The sequence below is a fragment of the Pelobates fuscus genome, chromosome 5, assembly GCF_036172605.1.
Source record: "Pelobates fuscus isolate aPelFus1 chromosome 5, aPelFus1.pri, whole genome shotgun sequence".
NCBI lineage: Eukaryota > Metazoa > Chordata > Amphibia > Anura > Pelobatidae > Pelobates > Pelobates fuscus.
Genome location: NC_086321.1, coordinates 357,671,435 through 357,696,874, shown reverse-complemented (window position 1 = coordinate 357,696,874; position 25,440 = coordinate 357,671,435). Strand labels below are relative to the sequence as shown.

Genomic DNA, 25,440 nt, shown 5'->3' with positions numbered 1-25,440 from the left:
ACACTAGGGGACACAGACACTAGGGGACACTGAGACACTAGGACATATGGGGACACAGACACTGGGAGACCTGGGAACACAGACACTTGGGGACACTGGAAAACATGGGGACACTGAGACACTAGGGGACACTGGGACACATGGGGACGCTGAGACACATGGGGATGCTGAGACACATGGGGATGCTGAGACACATGGGGACGCTGAGACACATGGGGACGCTGTGAGACATAGGGACATTGGGAGACACTGAGACATTGGGACACGGAGACACTATGTCCCCATTTCTCCCAGTGTCCCCATGTCCCCCAGCCAGTGTCCCTAGTGTCTCAGTGTCCCCAAGTCTCGGAGTGTCTGTGCCCCATGTCTCTCAGTGTGCCTAGTGTCCCCATGTGTCCCTATATGTCCCAGTGTCCCCATGTCTATGTCCACAACTGTCCCCATGTCTCCCAGTGTCCCCAAGTGTCTCTCTCCCAGCCAGTGTCCCCTAGTCTCCCAGTGTCTGTGTTCCCATGTCTCTGTGTCCCTAGTGTCTTAGTGTCCCCAAATGTTTCAGTGTCCCCATGTCTCTCAGTGTCCCCATGTCTCTCAGTGTCCCCAAGTGTCTGTCTCCCAGCCAGTGTCCCCTAGTCTCCCAGTGTCTGTGTTCCCATGTCTTTGTGTCCCTAGTGTCTTAGTGTCCCCAAATGTTGCAGTGTCCCCATGTCTCCCAGTGTCTGTGTTCCTAGTGTCTCAGTGTGCCTAGTGTCCCCATGTCTCCCAGTGTCCCTATATGTCCCAATGTCCCCATGTCTATGTCCACAACTGTCCCCATGTCTCCCAGTGTCCCCAAGTGTCTCTCTCCCAGCCAGTGTCCCCTAGTCTCCCAGTGTCTGTGTTCCCATGTCTCTGTGTCCCTAGTGTCTTAGTGTCCCCAAATGTTTCAATGTCCCCATGTCTCAGTGTCTGTGTTCCTAGTGTCTCAGTGTCCCCATTTCTCCCAGTTTCCCTAAATGTCTCAGTGTCCCCATGTCTTCCAGTGTCCCCATGTCTGTGTGTTCCCGGGTCTCTCGGTGTCCCCATGTCTCTCAGTGTCCCCGGGTCTCACTGTGTCCCCAGTATCCTAGTGACATGGGGACACACTGAGACATTGGGACACTGGGAGAAGTGGGGACACTGAGCCACTGGGAGACTAGGGGACTGGGCGACATGGGGACACTGACACTGTGATACATAGGGACACTGAGACACTGGGTGACTTGCGAGACTGAGACACTGGGAGACAGGGAGACATTGGGAGCAATCCATCTATACAGCAGAATCAAACTGTGAGTAGTGTGTTGGTGATTTTACAGAATTTTCTCTGATGTCACTCCTTGTGATTATACAAATGATTAAGGCTGGTATTTTTTCCCAAGAAAGGTGGCAACCCTAACTACTCTTTACATACTCTTGCTTAAATGAGCACTATAGGGTCAGGAACACAATCAAGTATTTCTGACCCTATTATGTTAAAACCACCACCCTGGACCCTACTTGCCTCCCTAAGTATAGTAAAATATAACTTGTATTCAAGTCTGCAGCTGCTGGCTCTGCCTCTGAACTGACTGTCTGCTGACATCATCAGAAGTGGTGGTCTGAGCAAATTACAATACTTGCCCATGGGATTGGCTGAGACTGTTAACTAGGCAGATCAGGGGCAGAGCCAGCACAAGTCCAACATAGCCCTGGCCAATCAGCATCTCCTCATAAAGATAAATTGAATCAATGCATCTCTATGAGGAAAGTTCAGTGTCTGCATGCAGAGGGTGGAGACACTGAATGGCAGTGCTGCACACTAGGCAGTACCGCCCCAGGAAGCACCTCTAGCAGCCATCTAAGGAGTGGCCAGTGGAGTTATTTTCTCTGAAAAGACAGTGTTTACTGCAAAAGGCCTGAATGGAATGATTCTACTTACCAGAACAAATACAATAAGCTGTAGTTGTTCTGGTGACTATAGTGTCCCTTTAAGTTTGGAAGCTTAAGAGGGATGTATGGGAACAAAACCTGTGTGGACTGGCTGACAATAAAATTAGTTTAGGTAATGCTGTTGGTCTCTCTAACACTGTGGTATGTCCCCTCTTTTTTTCTACACTCACTACATACACATTGTATCTGTCTCAGACTGTATACCAGGAACTTCTGCCTGCTAGTAAGAAGATAAGGAGACAAGTGGACCAGCAAGTGCTAGGGGACAGTCCTTAGAAAGCATGGAGTGAGCGCATCATTAGACGCATTTATGTCAACCTCAGAATGCTGCCTGCATAGTATGCCCTTAGTTGGCCAGCCTGCAGGATTGGCGGGCAGCCTGACATGCATTCATGCCAGGCTGTCCTTCAAATTCTTTGGACAGACATGCCCCCTTTTTGGGCATGTTCTCCCCTTTTGGCAGGTCTGGTGACGTGATTCGCACCAGTGGCCCACCCTTTTACCCCGCCCATTGACTTCCTGCTTCACTGGACACTGCTGTTAGGGGGTATGGATTTACTTGAAAGATGAAAGCATAAATTAGAGAGAGATTAGCATAGAGTATGTGTTTTCTTATAGCTGCATCCTATGAGTTTCCCTCCAACACCATCTCCATCAGATACATGACGCTTGGGAGGTATGACCGTTTTAGTGTTTTTGGTCGAAAAGATTCTGTAAATAGGCCCATCATAATTGTCAGCACCAGGCCCACTGGGCTCTTAATCCGGCCCTGGGTCTATGGATTATCTACATGAGACCACTGCGCAATGTGCGGGAAGATACCTTTTCCCACATCTGTTGCTAGTGTGATTATATTATTGACTGGAGGGACTTGCAATGGCTGCTGTGAAGAAAAGTTGATGTCGGAAGACCCACCATTAGTCAACTTTTGTCACCCTCGGCTTAGCCCATTAGACAAAGCAGTCCTTAAATTGACATAAGTTACCTTTTGATCTTGTTGAGATATCAATGATTTTACAACACAGTCAATATGAGAATTTCATATCGATATTATATAGGGAGATGTTTTAATGCAAAAATTAAATATTGGGATTTATACTCATACTTAGTGTTACCAGAATTGCTTGTGAAGATGCAGATAAAAATGTTTGTTTTTTTGGCAAAAATGTTCTGCTTACATCTTGACTAGATTAAAGCATGTAGGGGTTAATCCATTCATGTACAGCCTGTGAATACCAACTAGTTGCAAAAGGGTATAATAACCACCCCCTTAGGTGGCTTACATAGTAAAAAAACAGAATACCAAGCAGTGAGTTTAGAGTGTGAGAAACATTAAACCAACACTTGATATAGGTGCAGCGCTTAAAAAGTATAATATAAATAATCCTTATGCACTTACCCCTTACAATAGGCACGGGGTGTACATGAAAAATAAACAAAGGAAATATATAGGGTAGTACTGTCAGATAACTTGATATTAGAGTGAAAAGTATAAAAAGGGGGGAACTCACATTGTAAAGAGCCTTTTATGAGGGTATAGGCTCTAAACACATCGACCAGTGTGCCTTTCAAGGTAGGCAGCAACACCTAGGAATAGAAGATGCTCCTTTCTTCCTTCTGTCTGCGGATTATATCTCCAAAATAAAGCACAAAAGAAGACTCCTAGTGCAGATTTATCTTCAATTAAGTATTGTAGAACACAAGTATAAATTTGGTGCTCACCTTTTATAGAGCCTTTTGGGGACTGGCTCTAAGTGCTGTAGGCATCAGTGTCAATTTAGAGGTGACACTTCCCTCAGGTGGATACCAGATATATGGAGGAGATGGAGTAAGGGTATTTAAAAAATTACATTTATTGAGTATCACAAAGAAATATAAAATGCATACAAAGTAGCATGTATAAGTATATTACTACTAAAAAGTCCAATCTCCTCTTCTCTTACATAGTAATCATATGTTAAGAAAATACCCACACTCCCTCATATAATGCAAATCAGATTTTATTATACAATCAAAATGGTGTAATAATTGATAAAGGCCACCAGCGCCGAAACGTCGGGTGATAACTCTGCCTTCTTTTGACTAATAAGGTAATTATATTGTACAGCAGTTCATTTTGGAATTTTGATAGAGAAGTATCAATTCTCTTTTCCAATTTTGGTGTATATAATATCAATTTGTATAATAACTACCGTATATACTCGAGTATAAGCCGACCCGAATATAAACCGAGGCCCCTAATTTTACCCCCAAAAAACTGGGAAAACTTATTGACTCGAGTATAAGACTAGGGTGGGAAATGCAGCAGCTACCGGTAAATTTCTAAATAAAATTAGATACTAAAAAAATTATATTAATTGAATATTTATTTACAGTGTGTGTATATAATGAATGCAGTGTGTGTGTATGAATGCAGTGTGTGCGTATGAGTGCAGTGTGTGTATGAATGCAGTGTGTGTGTATGTGTGCAGTGTGTGTGTATGTGTGCAGATAAAATCTGATTTGCATTATTCATGGGAGTGTGGGTATTTTTTTGACATACATCTTGACTAGAGTCATAATAAAAAACAGAGTTTGGCGGTGATCCGTGCCCTCCCGCAGTGAACCGTAACTAAGACAATCATTATGGGGAATATATTCATATAAAGCATGTTTTTTGTTTGTTTTTTTAAATTGATATATTTTGGCTAAATTGATTGTTGGCACACAACATGTATTTCTACTTGTGCATAAACTAATCAACCACAACAATAATACCACTGACAGGTGAAGTGAAAAACATTGGTTATATTGTTAGAAAAATTGAAAAAGCCTCTAGGGGTCAGAAGATTGGGAAGAAAATTCCAAACCCAACTTCCGTGCCCCAAGAGAGACGGTCACCTAGACTGGGTAATAGGGCATAACCCTGTAATTACAAACATGAAAAGAGGAGATTACCCAACCCGGGTGTCCTATAATAAGGCAACCAGATGGGTAGAAACCCAGTCCAATCTTGAGCTAAAACGTAGCAAAAACAAAAAAACTTTATTAAAGTCTATTAAAAGACTGGGTGAGGGTTGTAATGGACAGAGTCCTATAGGGAGAATGATAGCTGCATAGGTAATCAGCTTACAATAGACTGATTCTATTAGGCAAGCCCCTTACTTATAGGTCGAGGCAGTATGCTAAGCCATGCAACAATCCGGGAAACAAAACAGCAGTAGGGACAGGAGGGAGGAGAGAGAAACAATAATAATAATAAAATAAAATAAATGATCTCACACGCCAATCCCCTAAAGTCCTGTGCTAGCCCTTATTCTCCTGAATAACACCTTCGTGGGTGTTCTATTCTAAGACTCAACTAAGTCCATACAGATATCGCCCCAGTTAAAAAACTAAACAAACATGAGTGCAAAAAAGGTGCTGAAGTGCTCAAGTAAGTGAAGGCTGACTGAACCCGACGCGCGTTTCGGCGTAACCGTACGCCGTCATCAGGGGTATCTAATGGGAGGCTGTCCCCGCGGTTTATTTAAACCGGCATCTCAATTAGGTCCACGTGGGTATCTACCAATCCCGTGTATTCAGAGCAGAGAGGGGGCGTGGCATGAATATGCCGTAGAACCAGCCCCTCACGTGTTCTCCGACCAAATCACTGAGACCAGTGCATTTAGACCGGGATTTAACCCTTGGAGTGTCCAAAGGTTGCCACTGAAAATGTAATAAAGGATCACATAAAATGAATATGTATAAATAGGAGCCTACAGCTAGTTTGAGATATAAATTACAGATATCCGTATATAGCCGGTTTTACAATAACCTGGCAACATGAAAACAGATACTGAGTTATCACTGGCAAATAACTGTAGATATCATCCAAGTTTATATATTTAAGTAAATGATCCTAGATTTACATGGGGTATAATGGGGCACTCAAGACAAGGGTGGCAGGCTAACCCACAAGTATACAGGCCATAGTGAGAGTATATTTGGGGGGGGGAGCCTAGAAGTGTCAAAAATAGAAATCAATAAAGAAATATATACATATATACAAGCTTGTTATTAAGATAACATTATTTGTCAGAATATGGCAGTACTTTAAATGAATGGGGAGTAAGAGAAGCCCTCATTCAACCCTGTAGGTGAACGTGTTTTGAGATGATAGATCCAGAAAGCTTCTCTCTGTCTAAGTCTCAAATCCCAGTTCCCTTTTCTAGGGGGTTGAGGTATATGCTCAAGGCCCATAAATCGAATACCCGCTGAGGAGTGGTTATGGTATTGGTGTAGGTGTCTTGAGACAGGCGTCTCCAGATGTCGTCTAACTGAGTTAACGTGTTCGCGTATCCTAAGTCTGAAATGGCGAAAAGTCTTTCCCACATATTTTAGACCACAGGAGCAGGTCAGTAAATAAATCACTCCTGTTGTATGACAATTGAAAAATGAACGAGGTTTAAACGTCTTTGAGTCACCCATGTCAGGGATTGTCTTGGATTGTCTACTGATGAATGGGCATGCACTACAGTGACCACATTGAAAGGTACCCATAGGTAAGTATTTATGAAAATAGCCAGAGGGGGAAGTTGTTGAATAATAACGAATTCAATCTACGTTTCACGAGTGAAGTGGGAGGTCAAAAACTTTGTTTCCTAGACCTAACACTACAGGTATCTGGGGGCAAAATTGATACAACCCTATTCAGGAAAAAGACTGCCTCCAATAACCTTCTATGCTGGACCAGCCATCATCCTACACCGCTCAAGTCTGGAATCCCCATAGGTCAATACCTGAGACTTCGCCGGAATTGTTCAACAATGGAAGAATTCAAACTTAAGGCGAATGAGTTAAGACATATGTTTAAGACCAAGGGCTACCCAAACAGGGTTCTGAAAAGAGCTTATCTTAGAGCTGTCCAAACTGAACGTGAAACACTGATCACAGATGTGAGTCGAAAGACTGAGCAGAACACAATACGCTGCATTGGTACGTTCGATGCTGGTTGGGACACTATGTCAAATCTCTTTAGGAAATTCTGGCCCATCCTGAAGTCTGATAAGCACTTAAAAGAAATCCTACCACCTTTCCCTTCGATTACAGCAAGAAGAGGCAGGAACCTGAGAGATATTTTAGCACCCAGTCATCTCTCAACAACTTCCCCCTCTGGCTATTTTCATAAATACTTACCTATGGGTACCTTTCAATGTGGTCACTGTAGTGCATGCCCATTCATCAGTAGACAATCCAAGACAATCCCTGACATGGGTGACTCAAAGACGTTTAAACCTCGTTCATTTTTCAATTGTCATACAACAGGAGTGATTTATTTACTGACCTGCTCCTGTGGTCTAAAATATGTGGGAAAGACTTTTCGCCATTTCAGACTTAGGATACGCGAACACGTTAACTCAGTTAGACGACATCTGGAGACGCCTGTCTCAAGACACCTACACCAATACCATAACCACTCCTCAGCGGGTATTCGATTTATGGGCCTTGAGCATATACCTCAACCCCCTAGAAAAGGGAACTGGGATTTGAGACTTAGACAGAGAGAAGCTTTCTGGATCTATCATCTCAAAACACGTTCACCTACAGGGTTGAATGAGGGCTTCTCTTACTCCCCATTCATTTAAAGTACTGCCATATTCTGACAAATAATGTTATCTTAATAACAAGCTTGTATATATGTATATATTTCTTTATTGATTTCTATTTTTGACACTTCTAGGCTCCCCCCCCCAAATATACTCTCACTATGGCCTGTATACTTGTGGGTTAGCCTGCCACCCTTGTCTTGAGTGCCCCATTATACCCCATGTAAATCTAGGATCATTTACTTAAATATATAAACTTGGATGATATCTACAGTTATTTGCCAGTGATAACTCAGTATCTGTTTTCATGTTGCCAGGTTATTGTAAAACCGGCTATATACGGATATCTGTAATTTATATCTCAAACTAGCTGTAGGCTCCTATTTATACATATTCATTTTATGTGATCCTTTATTACATTTTCAGTGGCAACCTTTGGACACTCCAAGGGTTAAATCCCGGTCTAAATGCACTGGTCTCAGTGATTTGGTCGGAGAACACGTGAGGGGCTGGTTCTACGGCATATTCATGCCACGCCCCCTCTCTGCTCTGAATACACGGGATTGGTAGATACCCACGTGGACCTAATTGAGATGCCGGTTTAAATAAACCGCGGGGACAACCTCCCATTAGATACCCCTGATGACGGCGTACGGTTACGCCGAAACGCGCGTCGGGTTCAGTCAGCCTTCACTTACTTGAGCACTTCAGCACCTTTTTTGCACTCATGTTTGTTTAGTTTTTTAACTGGGGCGATATCTGTATGGACTTAGTTGAGTCTTAGAATAGAACACCCACGAAGGTGTTATTCAGGAGAATAAGGGCTAGCACAGGACTTTAGGGGATTGGCGTGTGAGATCATTTATTTTATTTTATTATTATTATTGTTTCTCTCTCCTCCCTCCTGTCCCTACTGCTGTTTTGTTTCCCGGATTGTTGCATGGCTTAGCATACTGCCTCGACCTATAAGTAAGGGGCTTGCCTAATAGAATCAGTCTATTGTAAGCTGATTACCTATGCAGCTATCATTCTCCCTATAGGACTCTGTCCATTACAACCCTCACCCAGTCTTTTAATAGACTTTAATAAAGTTTTTTTGTTTTTGCTACGTTTTAGCTCAAGATTGGACTGGGTTTCTACCCATCTGGTTGCCTTATTATAGGACACCCGGGTTGGGTAATCTCCTCTTTTCTTGTTAGAAAACCTGCCAAGGAGTGGGATATATTAAGCAGCAAGTGAACAGTTAGTTCATGAATTTTATGTGTTGGAAGCAGGAAAACTGGGCAAGCAAAAAGGTCTGAGTGACTTTGACAAGGGCCAAGTGATACGACTGGCTCAGAGCATCTCCAAAACGGCAAGTCTTGTGGGGTCTTCTTGTAGGGCGTTCCCAGTATGCAGTGATTAGTACATACTAAAAGTGGTGCAAAGAAGGACAACTGGTGAATTGAAGTGACGGTCATGAGTGCCCAAAGCTCTTTGATTCATGTGGTAAGCGAAGGCTAGCCCATCAGTTTGCTACATACAAGGCTGTGTAGCAACAGACCGGTCAGTGCCCACGATGACCCCTGTCCACCACCAAAAGTGTGTTCAATAGAGACATTACCGTCAGAACTGGACCATGGAGCAATGGAATATGGTTGCCTGGTCTGATGAATCAAGTATTCTTTTAGGTCAGTTGGATGGCCAGTTGCATGTGTGTTGTTTACCTGGGGAAGAGATGGCAGCATAGAAACATAGAAACATAGAATGTGACGGCAGATAAGAACCATTCGGCCCATCTAGTCTGCCCAGTTTTCTAAATACTTTCATTAGTCCCTGCCCTTAACTTATAGTTAGGATAGCCTTGTGCCTATCCCACGCATGCTTAAACTCCTTTACTGTGTTAACCTCTACCACTTCAGCTGGAAGGCTATTCCATGCATTCACTACCCTCTCAGTAAAGTAATACTTCCTGATATTATTTTTAAACCTTTGTCCGTCTAATTTAAGACTATGTCCTCTTGTTGTGGTAGTTTTTCTTCTTTTAAATATAGTCTCCTCCTTTACTGTGTTGATTCCCTTTATGTATTTAACCCCTTAAGGACCAAACTTCTAGAATAAAAGGGAATCATGACATGTCACACATGTCATGTGTCCTTAAGGGGTTAAATGTTTCTATCATATCCCCCCTGTCTCGTCTTTCCTCCAAGCTATACATATTAAGATCCTTTAACCTTTCCTGGTAAGTTTTATCCTGCAATCCATGAACCAGTTTAGTAGCCCTTCTTTGAACTCTCTCTAAGGTATCAATATCCTTCAGAAGATATGGTCTCCAGTACTGTGTACAGTACTCCAAGTGAGGTCTCACCAGTGTTCTGTACAATGGCATGAGCACTTCCCTCTTTCTACTGCTAATACCTCTCCCTATACAACCAAGCATTCTGCTAGCATTTCCTGCTGCTCTGTTACATTGTCTGCCTACCTTTAAGTCATCAGAAATAATCACCCCTAAATCCCTTTCCTCAGATGTTGAGGTTATGACTCTATCAAATATTCTGTACTCTGCCCTTGGGTTTTTACGTCCAAGATGCATTATCTTGCACTTATCCACATTAAATGTCAGTTGCCACAACTCTGACCATTTTTCTAGTTTACCTAAATCATTTGCCATTTGGCTTATCCCTCCTGGAACATCAACCCTGCTACATATCTTAGTATCATCCGCAAAAAGACACACCTTACCATCAAGACCTTCTGCAATATCACTAATAAAAATATTAAAGAGAATGGGTCCAAGTACAGATCCCTGAGGTACCCCACTGGTGACAAGCCCAAGCTTCGAATATACTCCATTGACTACAACCCTCTGTTGCCTGTCACTCAGCCACTGCCTTACCCATTCAACAATATTGGAATCCAAACTCAAAGATTGCAGTTTATTGATAAGACTTCTATGTGCAACAGTGTCAAAAGCCTTACTGAAATCTAGTTAAGCAATGTCTACTGCACCACCCTGATCTATAATTTTAGTTACCCAATCAAAAAAATCAATAAGATTAGTTTGGCATGATCTCCCTGAAGTAAACCCATGTTGTCTCTGATCTTGAAATCCATGTGTTTTTAGATGTTCAACAATCCTATCCTTTAACATGGTTTCCATCACATACCCCACTACTGAAGTAAGGCTTACTGGCCTATAGTTGCCTGACTCCTCCCTATTACCTTTCTTGTGAATGGGCACAACATTCGCCAACTTCCAATCTTCTGGGACTACTCCTGTTAACAATGATTGGTTAAATAAAGTTTACTAGTTTTGCTAGTACACCACTAAGCTCTTTTAATAGCTTTGGGTGTATTCCATCAGGTCCCATTGACTTATTTGTCTTTACTTTTTTTTTTTTTTTTTAAATTCTTTATTTTTGTAGTGCATATAAACGTAACAGAACGTACATGCGGTACCCCAAAGGCAATCCACATGCTTTTTCAAACATTAAGTACAGTGAGGTATATATTAGTTCTTGCACATTTTTAGTGTTAATTTTAGTAAGCTTAGGATATAACAGGACTTTGCACTATTTTGGCATATTAGATACAGTCTAAACAGGCTATATATACAATAACGTCTGACCACATGAATTCTATCATATTCTGCCTTAAGTCATTGACTTCAAAGTGTACGCTTAAAACAATATTCAGGCTTAGTCTGCATATTCGCTGATCAGTTGACATCATAGATTATGCATGTGTAAAAATTCAGGTGAGTACTACAGGCTAGTACTAGAAACTGATTGCAACTTTAAACTACTGGTTATAATAACTCACATGTTTGTTGTTTCGAAGCTGAAACGTTAGGATTAATAAAACACATTAAATGCAGGCTGAGTGATAATATCTAAAAACATAGTGAAGCAGGAACACATCGCTCGCTATATTAACAGGCTAGTGCTTTGAAATTATAACGCTATATTCAGGCTGTGTCTAGGTCACTTTAGTGGGATTTCACCCTGGTTAATCGGCCCAGTGGAGAGGGCTGCCATCATGGTGGTCCCGAGACCTCACAGACAGGGGGAGTCCCGCCACTACCCCAGATATCTGCTCTGCTGTTTCTGAGTAGCTGGGAGTGAGTGTCCATCAGAGCAGGCATCAGGGCACAGTCCCTCCATGTTGTCAATTGGGTTGCTTGCTGGGATTTCTTGGGTTTCCGCTGTAGCTTGTTGCGCTTGCCTCTCTTGTTCATCCGGGAGCTGGTGACCTCCATTGTAGAGGGTTTGGTGACGGCTGCTCGAGTATGCTGGTTTCTGTGTCGCCTCAGTGCAAGCTGGTTGGGAGTAAGAGGTCGGGTGGTGTGCTGTGGTTTCTCGCTTGGCGGTAGGCTCAGTCCTTTCAGGCGGGGATGTTGATGTTCGGTGTCAGCGATGTCGCACATGGTCTCCGCCATCTTTGGGCCCTGAGCCTGTGTAATGGCCGGGCGTCCTTGTCGGATCTCCACTGCCACGCTGTGAGTACGGCTGTGGGGCGAGGACCGGGATCACCCCCCCGGTCCAAAGGGGGGAGGTAACAGGGCCGGGTCCGCCGTGAGATGGATTGCCGTTTCAGCTCCGTTAGGCAGGATAGTGGGGTGGCGGCCGTCCACCCCACTCACCGCCGGCTAAGTTCCCGCTGTGAGTCGCGGGTATTTCACCTCCGAGGGACTGAAGCTGCTGGAGCCAGCCTCTCCTCGGATCCGGTAGCCTCTGTGCGTCGTGGGTCGCAGTGGCAGGTATCTGTGGACTTTGCAAAGGCCATATTTCCAGCCCAATTGTGTGTAGTCTGCAGGAGCCGAGCTTCCCTGCGACCAGCCATCTTGGCGGCCCGGCCCCGCCCCCTTGTCTTTACTTTTAACAGTTGAAATAGAACCTCTTCCTCTGTAAACTCACGTGTATTAAATGACTCATTTATCCTTTTTCTTAACTGAGGTCCCTCTCCTTCATCCTTTCATCCTTTAATATTTAAAAGCATGTCAATGGCTCTAAGGCCTCTTGAGTATCATAGTGAACGTGGTTCTCATTTATCTGAAATGCCTATGTTAGCTATCCAGTTTGTTAATGATGACATTTATAAAGTCCTTCTAACCCAGTAGTAATGCGAGAGTAAATTTGCAACCAAAGCCAACATCAAACAAACTGTTCAACAGATTTCTCTGGCTCCCTGCACAGGATTGGTGCCAAATTCCACCTCTGGACTTGACATTACTTCCTCTGTCCAGAAGGTCCCATCCAAGACTGGTCTTTGGGTTTCCATTGTAGGATCTCCAGCAAGAGGAACTATCCCGTGGGAAACCATCTCGGACCCTCCAATTCAGTGCCAGGACCTCAGTGCCAAGTTACTGTACTCTGGAATCGCTTGCCTCCCAGGTGTGTACGTGTCACTTCTTGTGTCCTGGATCGAGTTTACTCAATTTGCCTGCTTACTCACTCTGTGAGGCAATCAGGATGTACTAACTGAGATATTTTTGTGGTTCCCAGGAAGCAGGGACAAGCAGGGCAGGGCCCTAATCCAGGTGACCACAGATAGCAGCGCGTGGGAGACTCCCTGGTGTTCGGTGAAAGAGGTGGCAAGATTACTGCTCTACCTTTGTTCCGTGGCCAGGTAACATCGTATCCAATCTGCAAGAAAGCATATTGCTCTCATGTTAACATGTTAACATGTTCTTCCTCTGCACTAACACAAATCTCCTCTGCACAAACACACAGAATTAGCAGAACTAACATTCATTCTCTCAATTATTAGTCTTACTCATAATATGTTTATATTCTCTCATTAGACTGTTAGGATGATGTGATGTCCTTACTTTGCATACATTAAATTACTATTAAAGTAATTTTTTTTAAGTATTAAAGTTTAAAGTATATATATATTAGTCAAAAGCCCCATTTGATAACTACAGGGATCATGGGGGCTACCAATAGTTTATATGGCTCTATGGGTTATAAACATAACTTACTTATATTTTAAGTGGCCTGCACCAGAGAGCTTTGGGTAGAGCCATAGGAGGCATAATAACAACTGCTAACCTAACCAGCTGAGGGTATCGGATGGTCCATTGCCCTTCAATGTGGAGGGGGCATTCAGTTGCCATCTAAATGTTAAACAGTACTGGTCAGTTGCTTAAAATGAACTGCTGCTAACTTTAAATTAAATCACTTAATCTCATTGCTGCAAGGCTATAAAAACAAAAGGGTGGAGGCAGAACATTTAGATCTGGTTGCTGACAGTTAAGAAAGAGTTTAAATAAATTAATGTCCCTGTAGTAAAACATGTTTGAGTGTCTTTAATGATGCCAGCAAGCACTTGATTTATGTTGTGGCTCTCATGGTGTGGCTGGGTATTTCCAATGGAGATATGGCCAGAATGTACCCTGCGTACTTGCCATGGTGAGGTCAGAGTGAGGTCCTGTTTTCTTTTTCTTTACACTGGAGTGCATAATAAATATGGGTTACATAAATCTAGAATAATATTTTTATGGGGGAAACAGGTCTATAGATGTTTCAATTTGTATAAATAAATATTTTTTTGGTTCTTTCTTACATGGACTACACGGTTGAGTGTCAGCCAGTTAGACAAGTAGACAACGTAAGGGCATTCTACATGTGGACTTGCAGGATATGTGCAGATAAGTCCCTTTAAGTCCCTCTGCCTGGTTACCCAGTAGGTACAGTGCCTGGCCACCCATGGTTGCTACAATTTTAGAAATACAGCATGTTGACTTCTCTAGCAGATGGTTGACCTTTGAATTATTTTTGTTGCACCCTTTAGGTTCTAATAGGCAAGTCTGTGATCGTGGTTGTAAAATTAACTGGAATTCCTTCGGATACATTGTCCTCATTTAATGTATCAGAAGATCTTTAGATCTTTGAAGGTGACTCTTTGGGGAAATGCAAGCATGACATCTGCCATGATCACCCTCACAACAAAACCTCCAAACCTCTCCCTTACTTAAGATTTAGTTTGTACATTAAAAGAACTTAAGACCATTCTAAAGACTTTGGTCTTGATTTAATTAGCTTTACAAAATGATTCAATACTGTTAGAACAGCTTTCCAAATTATTTATCTCCTGGAATCTTTGAAGATAAATTGTTTAAATGTTTTTTCTAACAGTATTGAATTATTTAGAAAGATTATTAAATTGAAGCCTTTTTGGGAATGCTCCAAACCTTCTTGCGTGGATAGTTAGGACTTCAAATATAACTTGGGCTCTTCCTGTTGAAAATCATCTTGTGAATTATTGAACATTAACTATAACCACCATACATTCTCCCTGGAAGGTTTTGCATCTTTGCTTTTCCAAAAAAAAGTTGAAAATGTGTCTAGGCCCCTGTAGATAATTATTTCTTGAGCTAAAATAAATGACTATAGTAGGCAGACAAGGGGATATTTTTATCACCCTTAATAATGACATATATGTTTTGGGTAAATTGAAATTATTGAAATTTCTAACACAGTCTTCATTTTGTCTATAGTGTCAGAATAAATATGCATTTATTGCAAGGTTTTTTAAGCAATACCACAGTGGGAGTTTGGTGTTTTTAGTTACATAAGCAGGTGGTTCTCGTTAATACCACGTCATGTTATTTCTTTTCCCCAGAAAGGAAGTCAAGGATCTGGGAGTCCTGATATTAGTCGATGCTAGGAAGCAACCTCCAACATCATGTCTACATGCAGCTCTACAGTCGGCCCAGGTAGGACCACCTTCGAGATTTAAAAACAAGATTCTTGAATATCAGCACTGTATACAACTGTTCTAGCCATGTTCTCATCTCACACCAAAGTGCAATCAGATAAATTATGTTTCAGACATTTATCAGTTTGGTCCAAGACACCAGCTGATGATCATCTCAGTTACTCAACCACTTCAAAATGATATCCTTTCAGTCTGACAAATGGAAAACTAGACACCCACGTATTCCTCTGGTTTTTCCCCACCCTGATTTTATTGCTTTTTAATGGATTTACTTCTCTCTGTGACTCTTTGCCATTTACATTTAGTTGTTAATGAGATATGGAAGATTGTGGACACCGAGCCCAAATCATGACATTCAAACATTAATTTTGTCATTAAGAAGTACAGTCGTAATAGCTTTTTTGTTGTTATTGTAAGAAGACATGGGTCAGGAATAGTGCAGTTCTTCACTTGCTGTTGGGCCGGAACTCCCATCATTCTTAACCAGCTGATGGGTACATAATTCCTACAAACGCTGATGAGCCTGCAGACTATACTGGGTTATTTACTAAATTGTGAATTGTTGGGAAGTCAAAAAGTATTTAACATTAATAACATTAACCCATAATATTTGGAGAACAGTTCACACATTACTGAATAACTGGGATAATCTCAGGCCTCTCAATCATCATGATTTCATTGGGACAGTCCCAATTCTATGGTCTTGTCCCACCAGCGTCCAGTTGAGGTAAACTAGTCTGCTCCTTTTTAACCAACTCACCATCATATTCAGGGAACACATATATTAGCTGGTATCCAGTGTTTATGGATCTGTCTCTTTTGAACTTTTATCTAATTTTATCTCAAATACCCTCCAAAACTGCTTATAATAATGGCTTGTTCTCTTATTTCTTTTTAAACATTTATGGAATGTTATTAATTGGAAACTCCACTAAGTCCCCATAACTTCATAATATGCCATCTTATAACTTTTAGATTTGCAAATAAAAATCTTACCTCTCATGAATGAAATGTCATACATGAAATGTCTCTTCCAACCAAGTCAACAGACTAAAGTAGCTTGGGGACCCAATTTGTGGTCCTGACGCAGGGATTAAGAAATTCTATGATAACTGTCTAGTGATTGTTGTACGATAGGTAATGTATCCTCTAATCTCTAATATAGACAACCCTTCGGATGATTAACATTTAACAAATTAATAAATAAAGCGCATCTGTTAATTGTGATAGAGGGTCCGAAGAGAATCTGCCTTACAATCTGTGATTGTCATTTCTTTCTCCCCATCTTCTGTAGGCATCGTGTCCTGGTTCTATTCAAAACATTCTAATCCTGGTGGAGAAGGACAGTGCCAGCCAGATGGACAGAATACCTGGGCTACCGGTAAAAACTTTCTGTCTTAACCCGTAGATCATTGGTGGTCAATCGTTGGCCCTAGAAATGTTACGGATGTTCCCAGTGAGGTTTAAAAAGCAAGGCCAAGGCCACAACAATAGGAGTTCCAATAGGCAATCACCACTGATTTTTAACTACGGACACTCTTATTTTCTTGGGAAAGTCCTACATTGTGACCTGTTTGGGACATTGCCAAATAATAAATTGACCTGGCGGTGAAGCAAAGAGCTGTAAAACAGATCTGATAGGACAGATCAGCAAGGTTGTGTTTATAAAACTGGGCTATAAATCCAAATGACTTTCTGTATCACAAAACCTTTCACTGGCAGCACTGGGATTATCAATTAGACCTGATTACGAATGAGTTCCATCTGCTGAATCTGTCCTAGAATAGCTGACTACTCAGACTCAAAAAAAAAATCGTTCTTTTTCCTGAAGCTTTCACTGCTTCGCAAAAAAATAAAATAAATGATAACACTATGATTAGAACATAATGGAGAAAAAAAAGCTTTGAAAATAAATCATAGAATGCTGGGATTCAGAATCTGCGGAAGCCAACCACATACCAGATTCTGGATATTTTTGGCATCACACTATCTAAATCATATATAAAGGAATATATATATATATATGAAATTATATAAAAATGATCTCTCTCTTTTTCTCTACCTCTCTCTCTCTTTTTATATATATTTAGATCAGGGGTTCTCAACCTTATCCTCAGGACCCCCTACCAGTCCAGGATTTGGGGATTACCTGGCTGTGTCTAAGGTGTTTAGAAAAAGAAAGAAAAAACACTTTAGAGTCTAAGGTGTTTTTTCCCCCCTTTTTCTAAACACCTTAGACACACCCAGGTAATCCCCAAACCCTGGACTGGTAGGGGGTCCTGAGGACTGAGTTGAGAACCCCTGATTTAGATAGATGTATTCTATAAATTAAAAAATAAAATACTGTATTATTATTATTATTATTATTAGATAGATCATATAGATTCTGAAGTTTTGTGTATGTTCTGTGAGCCCTTTGAACATCACCTGTGTTCTGATCATTGATGCAGAATTCCAAACAATATATACTTTAGGCGGATGCTTAACTTCTGCCATTATATGTATATTTATGAGGCCAAAATGACTGATCTGAAAACAGATTCAGCTAGAATCAAAGCTTGGCTATTTTAAAGTAAATGTTCCAATTCATTATCAATACGTCCTTGCATCATTTACAGATTCACTAATGAAACAGAGCAATATGCAGTGTTCGGTATTGCAAATAACAAGCTGTTAGATACTAGCTGTTTACTAGCTATTTAAATCCATGGAGAGATATATATGTAACCTCCCCTGGATGATTAGAAATGCAGCGTTACACTTGGTTACAATTTAATCCAGCCGTAGTGATTAGTTAATGAGAATGACCCTTGTCATATACGTTGCTCTACACTCATTGATTTATCCAACATCCAGGTAGAGGTCTTGACTTCACTGAAAGGGCTGAGCCGGTACGTGGAGATTGGACAGCTGACCTGGGACCTGGGGGGCACCTTCCCATACTGTCACAGCGAGTGGGTCCAGTTTTATCAGGTGCCTGTTACATCGCATTGAAAAATCGAGCCTGATTAGTGAAAACTACAGACAATATAATACACATGTTCTTATATAAACTGAGATTGTGTTTATTTACGCACACACACACACAAACACCACACACAAACACCTCACACGCACGCACACACACCACACACCACACACCACACAATGACTCTCAAGGTTTCAGTGTAACCCATGTGAAATAATCAGAAATAATCTATAAACCGTCATGGTACATTTTAAAAACTATCTATATCCATACTAGTTTTTTAGGCAGGTTCAACACAAAGCATCATCAGACAGTTCCAATAAATATTTATTGGTTCCTCCAAAAGGAACGCTGGGAGCTTCCTTGCAAATCACAGACTGTGCCTGGTTGCTGATCCCACCTGCGTTTCGCAGCCTTTTTTCATCCACAATGAGAAACTAGCAGATCTTTAAGTGCTAAACGTATTATAGCTGGGTTGGAAGAGAATACCAATCTTTTTGCATTATTTTTTTTCAAACTAATTTGTAGAAACACCTTTCAGGCGACTGTCTGTCTTAGCTGTGAAGGCGTTTAATCTGTAGGGGCAACCGGGCAAAGGCCTTATTCAATGCTTCCTATTGGTCCAACTTGAGTTACCATAACTGCAACAACATATCTTCATGTTGATGTCTGGTACATGAAAAGTTCTACCCTGGTGTCTGTAGATGTCATTTTATATCGGAGAAAATAAGAAGCAATCCCAAAATAGAGGTCATGAGTAGTTAATATATTTCCCTCTTGCAGTACGTGAATTCTTCATCAGGCAGGGCAGCAATTGTCGTCAGCAGAAAGTGGTGGTATGTGTTGACGTAAACTAGGTTAGAAGCAAAATAGGATCAGTTAACAGGAGAGGGTGCCAAAGAAAACCCTTCATTACCAGAACTCTGCAAGCCATGAAAAAGGGCCCCAATGATTTCCAAGACTTCAAAAACATTAACATCCTAAATCGTTAAAAATGTGAGGATGGGCACCCTGCAGCACTGGAGCTCGTTGATTTTATGTGGATCCCAACTTCTCCACGTTGTAAATAATCCCAAACCTTTACATAAATCAATATATTGCAATGTTAAAGTTCTTTTTTTTATTTCAAGTAGCGAGGGGGAAAAAGAATTCCCTCTGCACTTTCTAACGTCCTGTAGATTGGGGAAAGACTTCAAAGGTAATGCATACTATAGCAAATAGATACAATAAGGGTTTCCAGTTCACAATTAACTTTGAGATGCTCCTGGCATGTATGTGGCATTCAGATGCTCTGGGGTGAAATCAATAAATAATGGAAGTTCTGTTTGGATTTCAAATGTGGTTAGTTCATTTACTTGACAAAGGGGGCACACAATGTCCACATACTTCCAGGCAGAATGTTTAATGAAGAATATATCAGTGTCCCCAAAAAATGGGGATCCGGGGACACTACATACAAAATGCTTTCTTAGGAGCTCCTCAGCTCATTGTAAAGTAAGTTACCAAAAACTCACAACATTCCATTCATACACATTATTTCAGTTAGGTCCTCCGAAATTGCTTACACCTGGTTATATGATGTAGCATCTCTTCCTTCCACAGAAACTGGATGCTTTCCTGGCAGACTTGAGAAAAGCCTCCGACTTACTACAGCACTCAATCCAAGAACTGGGAGATGACAATGCTCCACAAGACTCCAAGGTATGTGACGATCCATAAAAACACACAAAATCCACCCACTAAAAGGTTACAAATACACCAGTGGAAGAAAATACGAGGATAAAAAATTATTTAACATTACCCTTGTTCTATTGTAGATAAAAAAGACTCCTCTTGGTCTTCATAAAACATAAAAAACACCATAATCTATGAAACAATAAAACTCAAAATAGTGCAACACTGTTATACACAAATAATTAATGGGAAATGGTAAGTATCAAACTCACAAACTCACAAATGTAAATTGATAGTGGGCAAAAATAATACACTGTAGTTGTCTTCGCTCTTCAAAGGCGTCCAAATAGTAGCATCATATGTGAAAGAAATAGAAAAAAGGTGCACATAGAGTAGATATATAAAACCCCTTTATTTATTTGTATGCACTCACAAGATAAAAACGAAATGTCAGCTTATCACCAATCTCCACTTGGAGTCCCCATCAATCAAGATATCCAGCAGGTAAAATCATTGTGAATCAGCAGTAATTTATATACATAAATTAACATAAATGAAATAAAAGAACACAGTTAAAATAAATTTACGTCTGCCCTACGCGTTTCGTCCACGTTCTGGACTTCCTCAGGGGCAATAAGTCAGTCTCGGTTGCTCCAATCGATGTACAGGCCTTTACCATTTCAGCATATACATCGCCCAGTAAATGTGGGTTGCAGGGAATGCTACCCTTGGATTTGAAGATAGTGTAAATTTTGGATTTAAGGATTTAAATAAATTCCCACATTTCCATACAGGAAGCAGAAGAGAAGATGAGCCAGTACCGAGAGTTGATGAGGTTGGTACTTAGTGACTCTCGGTTAGTCTCCCTGCAGAGAGAAGGAGGTACTACCCTGGCCAGACTGCGTAAAGAGGCCACAAGATTCTACTGCTCACACGATGTCAGGTTCGTTGGAACCACATTGATAATGTGTAACTGTTATAATAGCTTAAATACATGAATGAGCTATTGGATTGTAAAGGATCTGGTTGTTATAAATGTTTCTATGTCATTAAATGTTATGAATGTACAATTTTCTGAGAATGTATTATGCAGAGTGTAACAACTGTAAATTTGTCATTGGTGTGGGTAACAGTGTATGGGCAACAGTGTAAACGCTAAAGGATTACAACGCATATGATATTACCCTCTATAACTTTTTATACAATTGTTTTATTCTGCAAATATTGTTCACATTGTAATTAAATGTCTGTGTTCACATTATAACTAAATTTCTGTGTCTGTGAACCCTCATTACTTTATACATTGTTACAATAACTATGAGACTGTGCACAATGTATATAATAAATATATAAAGAACAGGCTTGCACTACCTGCACCCCACAACTCTCCCCCCACCCCCCCAGGTGTTTTGAACTACAACTCCCATGATCCACTAGCTATCAGCCATGAATCCCTGGCTATCTGTTTCATTAAATGAATACTGGGCGTTGGGAAATCTGTTTTATTCAAAGAATCATGGGCGTTGTAGTTCAAAAAACATCTGGAGGGCCGCAGGTTGTTCAGGTCTGATCTAGAAGAATGGCAGAATAATTTTATAGAGATACATCCTTCTTAGATATTCTTAGAATTAGTGACAGTTAAGTGGAAAACATGTTTGTTTAATTTGAAAAGCCAATTCAAAATCTACATACATTGACAAGTCATTCCTAGTCTGACATATAAACCATTTATAAAAACATATCAGGAATACTAGGGAAATTGAAATAAACATTTCTTCTTCTTTGTGAATCAGTAGTGGATGTTTTTTCAGATTTGTGATGGCCGTAAATCAGCATCACACAATTTTCTGGCGATCCTTATTCACACACAAATAAGAGAATAATTCAGGTGCAGGTTACTATTTTAGCTACGCAACATTGTATTTCTGACCACTGCGTCTCCTAAAAAACCTGACATGCATTTTTGATGCAACACTGTACCCTAACAGTAAAATAAAGCACTGTTGGAAGCAGAGGCGGCTCTAGACTTTATGAGGCCTTAGGCGAAACGCAAACATGAGGCCCCACTAACAAAAAAGCGTCACATATACACATTGATGCACTGTCTACCTGTGTATGTGCCTGAGAGTGTGTCTGACAGAGAGTATCCTTGTGTGTATGAATGTATGTCTCTGTGAGCATGTTTGCGTTTTTGTCTGAGACCCTATGTGTATGGGGAGGGGGGGGGGCGGTGATGGTGAGAGGGAGAGGCGGGTGATGGTGAGAGGGGGGTGATGGTGTGGGGGTGATGGTGAGAGGGAGTGATGGTGTGGGGGTGATGGTGAGAGGGAGAGGGGAGGGTGATGGTGAGAGGGAGAGGGGGGTGATGGTGAGAGGGAGAGGCGGGTGATGGTGAGAGGCGGCTGATGGTGTAGGGGTGAGGGTGAGAGGGAGAGGAGAGGGTGATGGTGAGATGGGGGTGATGGTGAGAGGGAGAGGGGAGGGTGATGGTGAGAGGGAGAGGGGAGGGTGATGGTGAGAGGGGGGTGATGGTGAGAGGGAGAGGGAGACGGGGGGTGATGGTGAGAGGGAGATGGGGGGTGATAGTGAGATGGAGAGGGGGGTTGATGGTGAGAGGGAGAGGGGGGGTGATGGTGAGAGGGAGAGGGGGCGTGATGGTGAGAGGGAGGGGGGGTGATGGTGAGAGGGAGCGGGGGTTGATGGTGAGAGGGAGCGGGGGTTGATGGTGAGAGGAAGCGGGGGGGTGATGGTGAGAGGGAGCGGGGGGGTGATGGTGAGAGGGAGCGGGGGGGTGATGGTGAGAGGGAGCGGGGGGGTGATGGTGAGAGGGAGCGGGGGGTGATGGTGAGAGAGAGCGGGGGGTTGATGGTAATGTGAGAGTGAGAGGGGGGTAATGTGAGAGTGAAAGGGGGGGTAATATGAGAGTGAGAGGGGGGTAATGTGAGAGTGAGAGGGGGGTAATGTGAGAGTGAGAGGGGGGGTAATGTGAGAGTGAAAGGGGGGTAATGTGAGAGTGAGAGGGGGGTAATGTGAGCCTGAGAGGAGGGGTAATGTGAGAGTGAGAGGGGGGATAATGTGAGAGTGAGGTAATGTGAGAGTGAGAGGGGGGGTAATGTGAGAGTGGGGGTAATGTAAGAGTGAGAGGGGGTAATGGGAGAGTGAGAGGGGGCTAATGTGAGAGTTAGAGGGGGGTAATGTGAGAGTTAGAGGGGGGTAATATGAGAGTGAGGGGGTAATGTGAGAGTGAGAGGGGGTGATGTGAGAAAGAGGGGGTGATGTGAGAAGGAGGGGGTGATGGTGAGTGGGGTGAGGCTGAGGGTGGTGACGGAGGGTTATGCTGAGGGTGGTGGGGGTGATGCTGAGGGTGGTGAGGGGTGAGGCTGAGGGTAGTGATGGGGGTGATGCTGAGGGTGGTGAGGGGGGTGATGCTGAGGGCGGTGAGGCTGAAGGTGGGGGGTGAGGCGTGAGGCTGAGGGTGGTGGGGGTGATGGTGGTGGGGGGTGATGGGGAATGGTGAGGCTGAGGGTGGTGGGGGGTGATGCTGAGGGTGATGGGGTGATGATTGTGAGGGTGAAGGGGGGGTTGAGGCTGAGGGTGGTGGGGGTGATGGTGATGGGGTATGGTGAGGCTGACGGTGGTGGGGGGTGATGCCGAGGGTGAAGGGGGGTGAGGCTGAGGGTTATGGGGGTGAGGCTGAGGGTGGTGATTGTGAGGGTGAGGCTGAGGGTGGTGGGGGTGATGGTGATGGGGGATGGTGAGGCTGAGGGTGGTGGGGGTGATGCTGAGGGTGATGGAGGGTGAGGCTGAGGGTGGTGGGGTGATGGTGATGGGGGATGGTGAGGCTGAGGGTGGTGGGGGTTATGGTGATGGGGATGGTGAGGCTGAGGGTGGTGGGGGTGATGCTGAGGGTGATGGGGTGAGGCTGAGGGTGGTGATTGTGAGGGTGAAGGGGGGTGAGGCTGAGGGTGGTGGGGGTGATGGTGATGGGGGATGGTGAGGCTGAGGGTGGTGGGGGGTGAGGCTGAGGGTGAAGGGGGGATGAGGCTGAGTGTGGTGGGGGTGATGGTGAGCCTACCTTAATTTCCCTGGTGGTCCAGTGGGCTCCCTGGTGGTCCGGTGGCCACTGCTCCCGGTCTGCAGCTCTGCAGAGCTGCAGACCGTGTAATCTCGCGAGATTTCAGAGCGTTGCCGTGGTAACCCGCGGCAACACTCTGATTGGCCGGTTCTCGCGAGTCACATGGTCTTCAGCTCTGCACACTGCGGAGCTGCAGACCGGTGTCTGCGGTGGCCGGCCTGGCAACCAGGAGGGGCCTCGCACCCGGCGGCATACCGGGCAAGCCGCCGGGTCCCCTCCTGGTGTCAGGTCCTCGGTCAGTGACCGAGGACCTGACACACTCTGCCCACAGGCGGTTTAGGCGGCCGCGGGGCCCCAGCCAGCGCGAGGCCTTAGGCGGCCGCCTAAACCGCCTAATTAGAGAGCCGCCTCTGGTTGGAAGTTTGATTAAAATAACCACCCAAAAAACGTAAACATTCTTTTCTACATTAACCATGTAGAACCCTGCAGCCCAGGATTATCACTCCAGCTATTTGACCATGTGGACTTTAGTGACGAGAACCGTAGTCCTCAGCAGCTGGACTACTAGAGGTTTGCCATAACTAGTAGAGAAGATTTCAGGTCTGTTTGCATTGAGGATTAGGTCATGTCCTTCCAGTTTCGGCAGCTAGATGTCACTATAGCACCCCCTTTTTTTTCTGCAAGCCAGTTTTCCCCACTAGGTAACAAGCTGTTCTGGCTCACATAAGGAATGATTAGTGTTAAATACTGCTCATTACATGTTCCTGGAACATTCAGCAACTAGGAGTGCAGGGACAGACACAGACCGCTGCTGCTCCCTCCCACATCCGCAGCATGGGGCGACCAATATGCGAAACAATTCATATTAACTATTTAATACTACACGGGGATATAACATATTTAATGCCCTTTGGGGGAAAAAAAAACAAATCATAGTTGTGAATAGAGCTGCAACAATGAGTAATATTAGTTAGATTTCCAATAGGCATTCTGCAGCTGCTAAAAAAAAGATATAATTAATAGTTTGATATGTGTGATTTCAAGGCAACATCCAAATAGCTGCAAAATAAGTTAATGTGTTAATGGGAACAGCCTTAAAATAATTACAGGATTTTCCACACATGGACAAACGTGTTGGAAAAGTAGTCACAAGCTGAAGCTCACATATATCGGAGAATGACACTCCACAGGATAGGTGCTAAATAAAACAACTGTACACTCTCATAAGCTAAAGGGACACTCCAGCGTGAATTTACACATTTCTATTAAGTGTGTTATACAGATAATGCACAAAAAATTCTGTGCAAAAATATATCAATAGATTGAAAATAATTTCAAATTCGAAGGTTCCGGTGTTTGTTGCACAACCTCAGACCGCACAGCTTCTTCAGTGAGTTCTCACCAAACCAAGAAGTGGCTCAGCCAATCATTGTACTCACATTAAGTTTTATCGCACTGTTGAGCTAAACCATATAAGCCATGCTCAGAAAGGAATTCTGGGAGCTGTA

General features: G+C 42.9%; 1 protein-coding gene across 2 annotated transcripts in view; it reads left to right on the top strand.

The window, feature by feature from the left end:
* The window catches only part of KIAA1755 (KIAA1755 ortholog), a 54,332-nt gene that overhangs the window by 8,782 nt on the left and 20,110 nt on the right, over window positions 1-25,440 (top strand). For both annotated transcript variants that reach the window (XM_063455998.1, XM_063455997.1), the window contains exons 2-8: window positions 12,689-12,886; window positions 12,998-13,121; window positions 15,120-15,213; window positions 16,510-16,596; window positions 18,072-18,188; window positions 19,786-19,884; window positions 20,652-20,800. In XM_063455998.1, coding sequence (XP_063312068.1) covers window positions 12,689-12,886; window positions 12,998-13,121; window positions 15,120-15,213; window positions 16,510-16,596; window positions 18,072-18,188; window positions 19,786-19,884; window positions 20,652-20,800 — 868 coding nt within the window. The remainder of the gene's footprint in view (window positions 1-12,688; window positions 12,887-12,997; window positions 13,122-15,119; window positions 15,214-16,509; window positions 16,597-18,071; window positions 18,189-19,785; window positions 19,885-20,651; window positions 20,801-25,440) is intronic.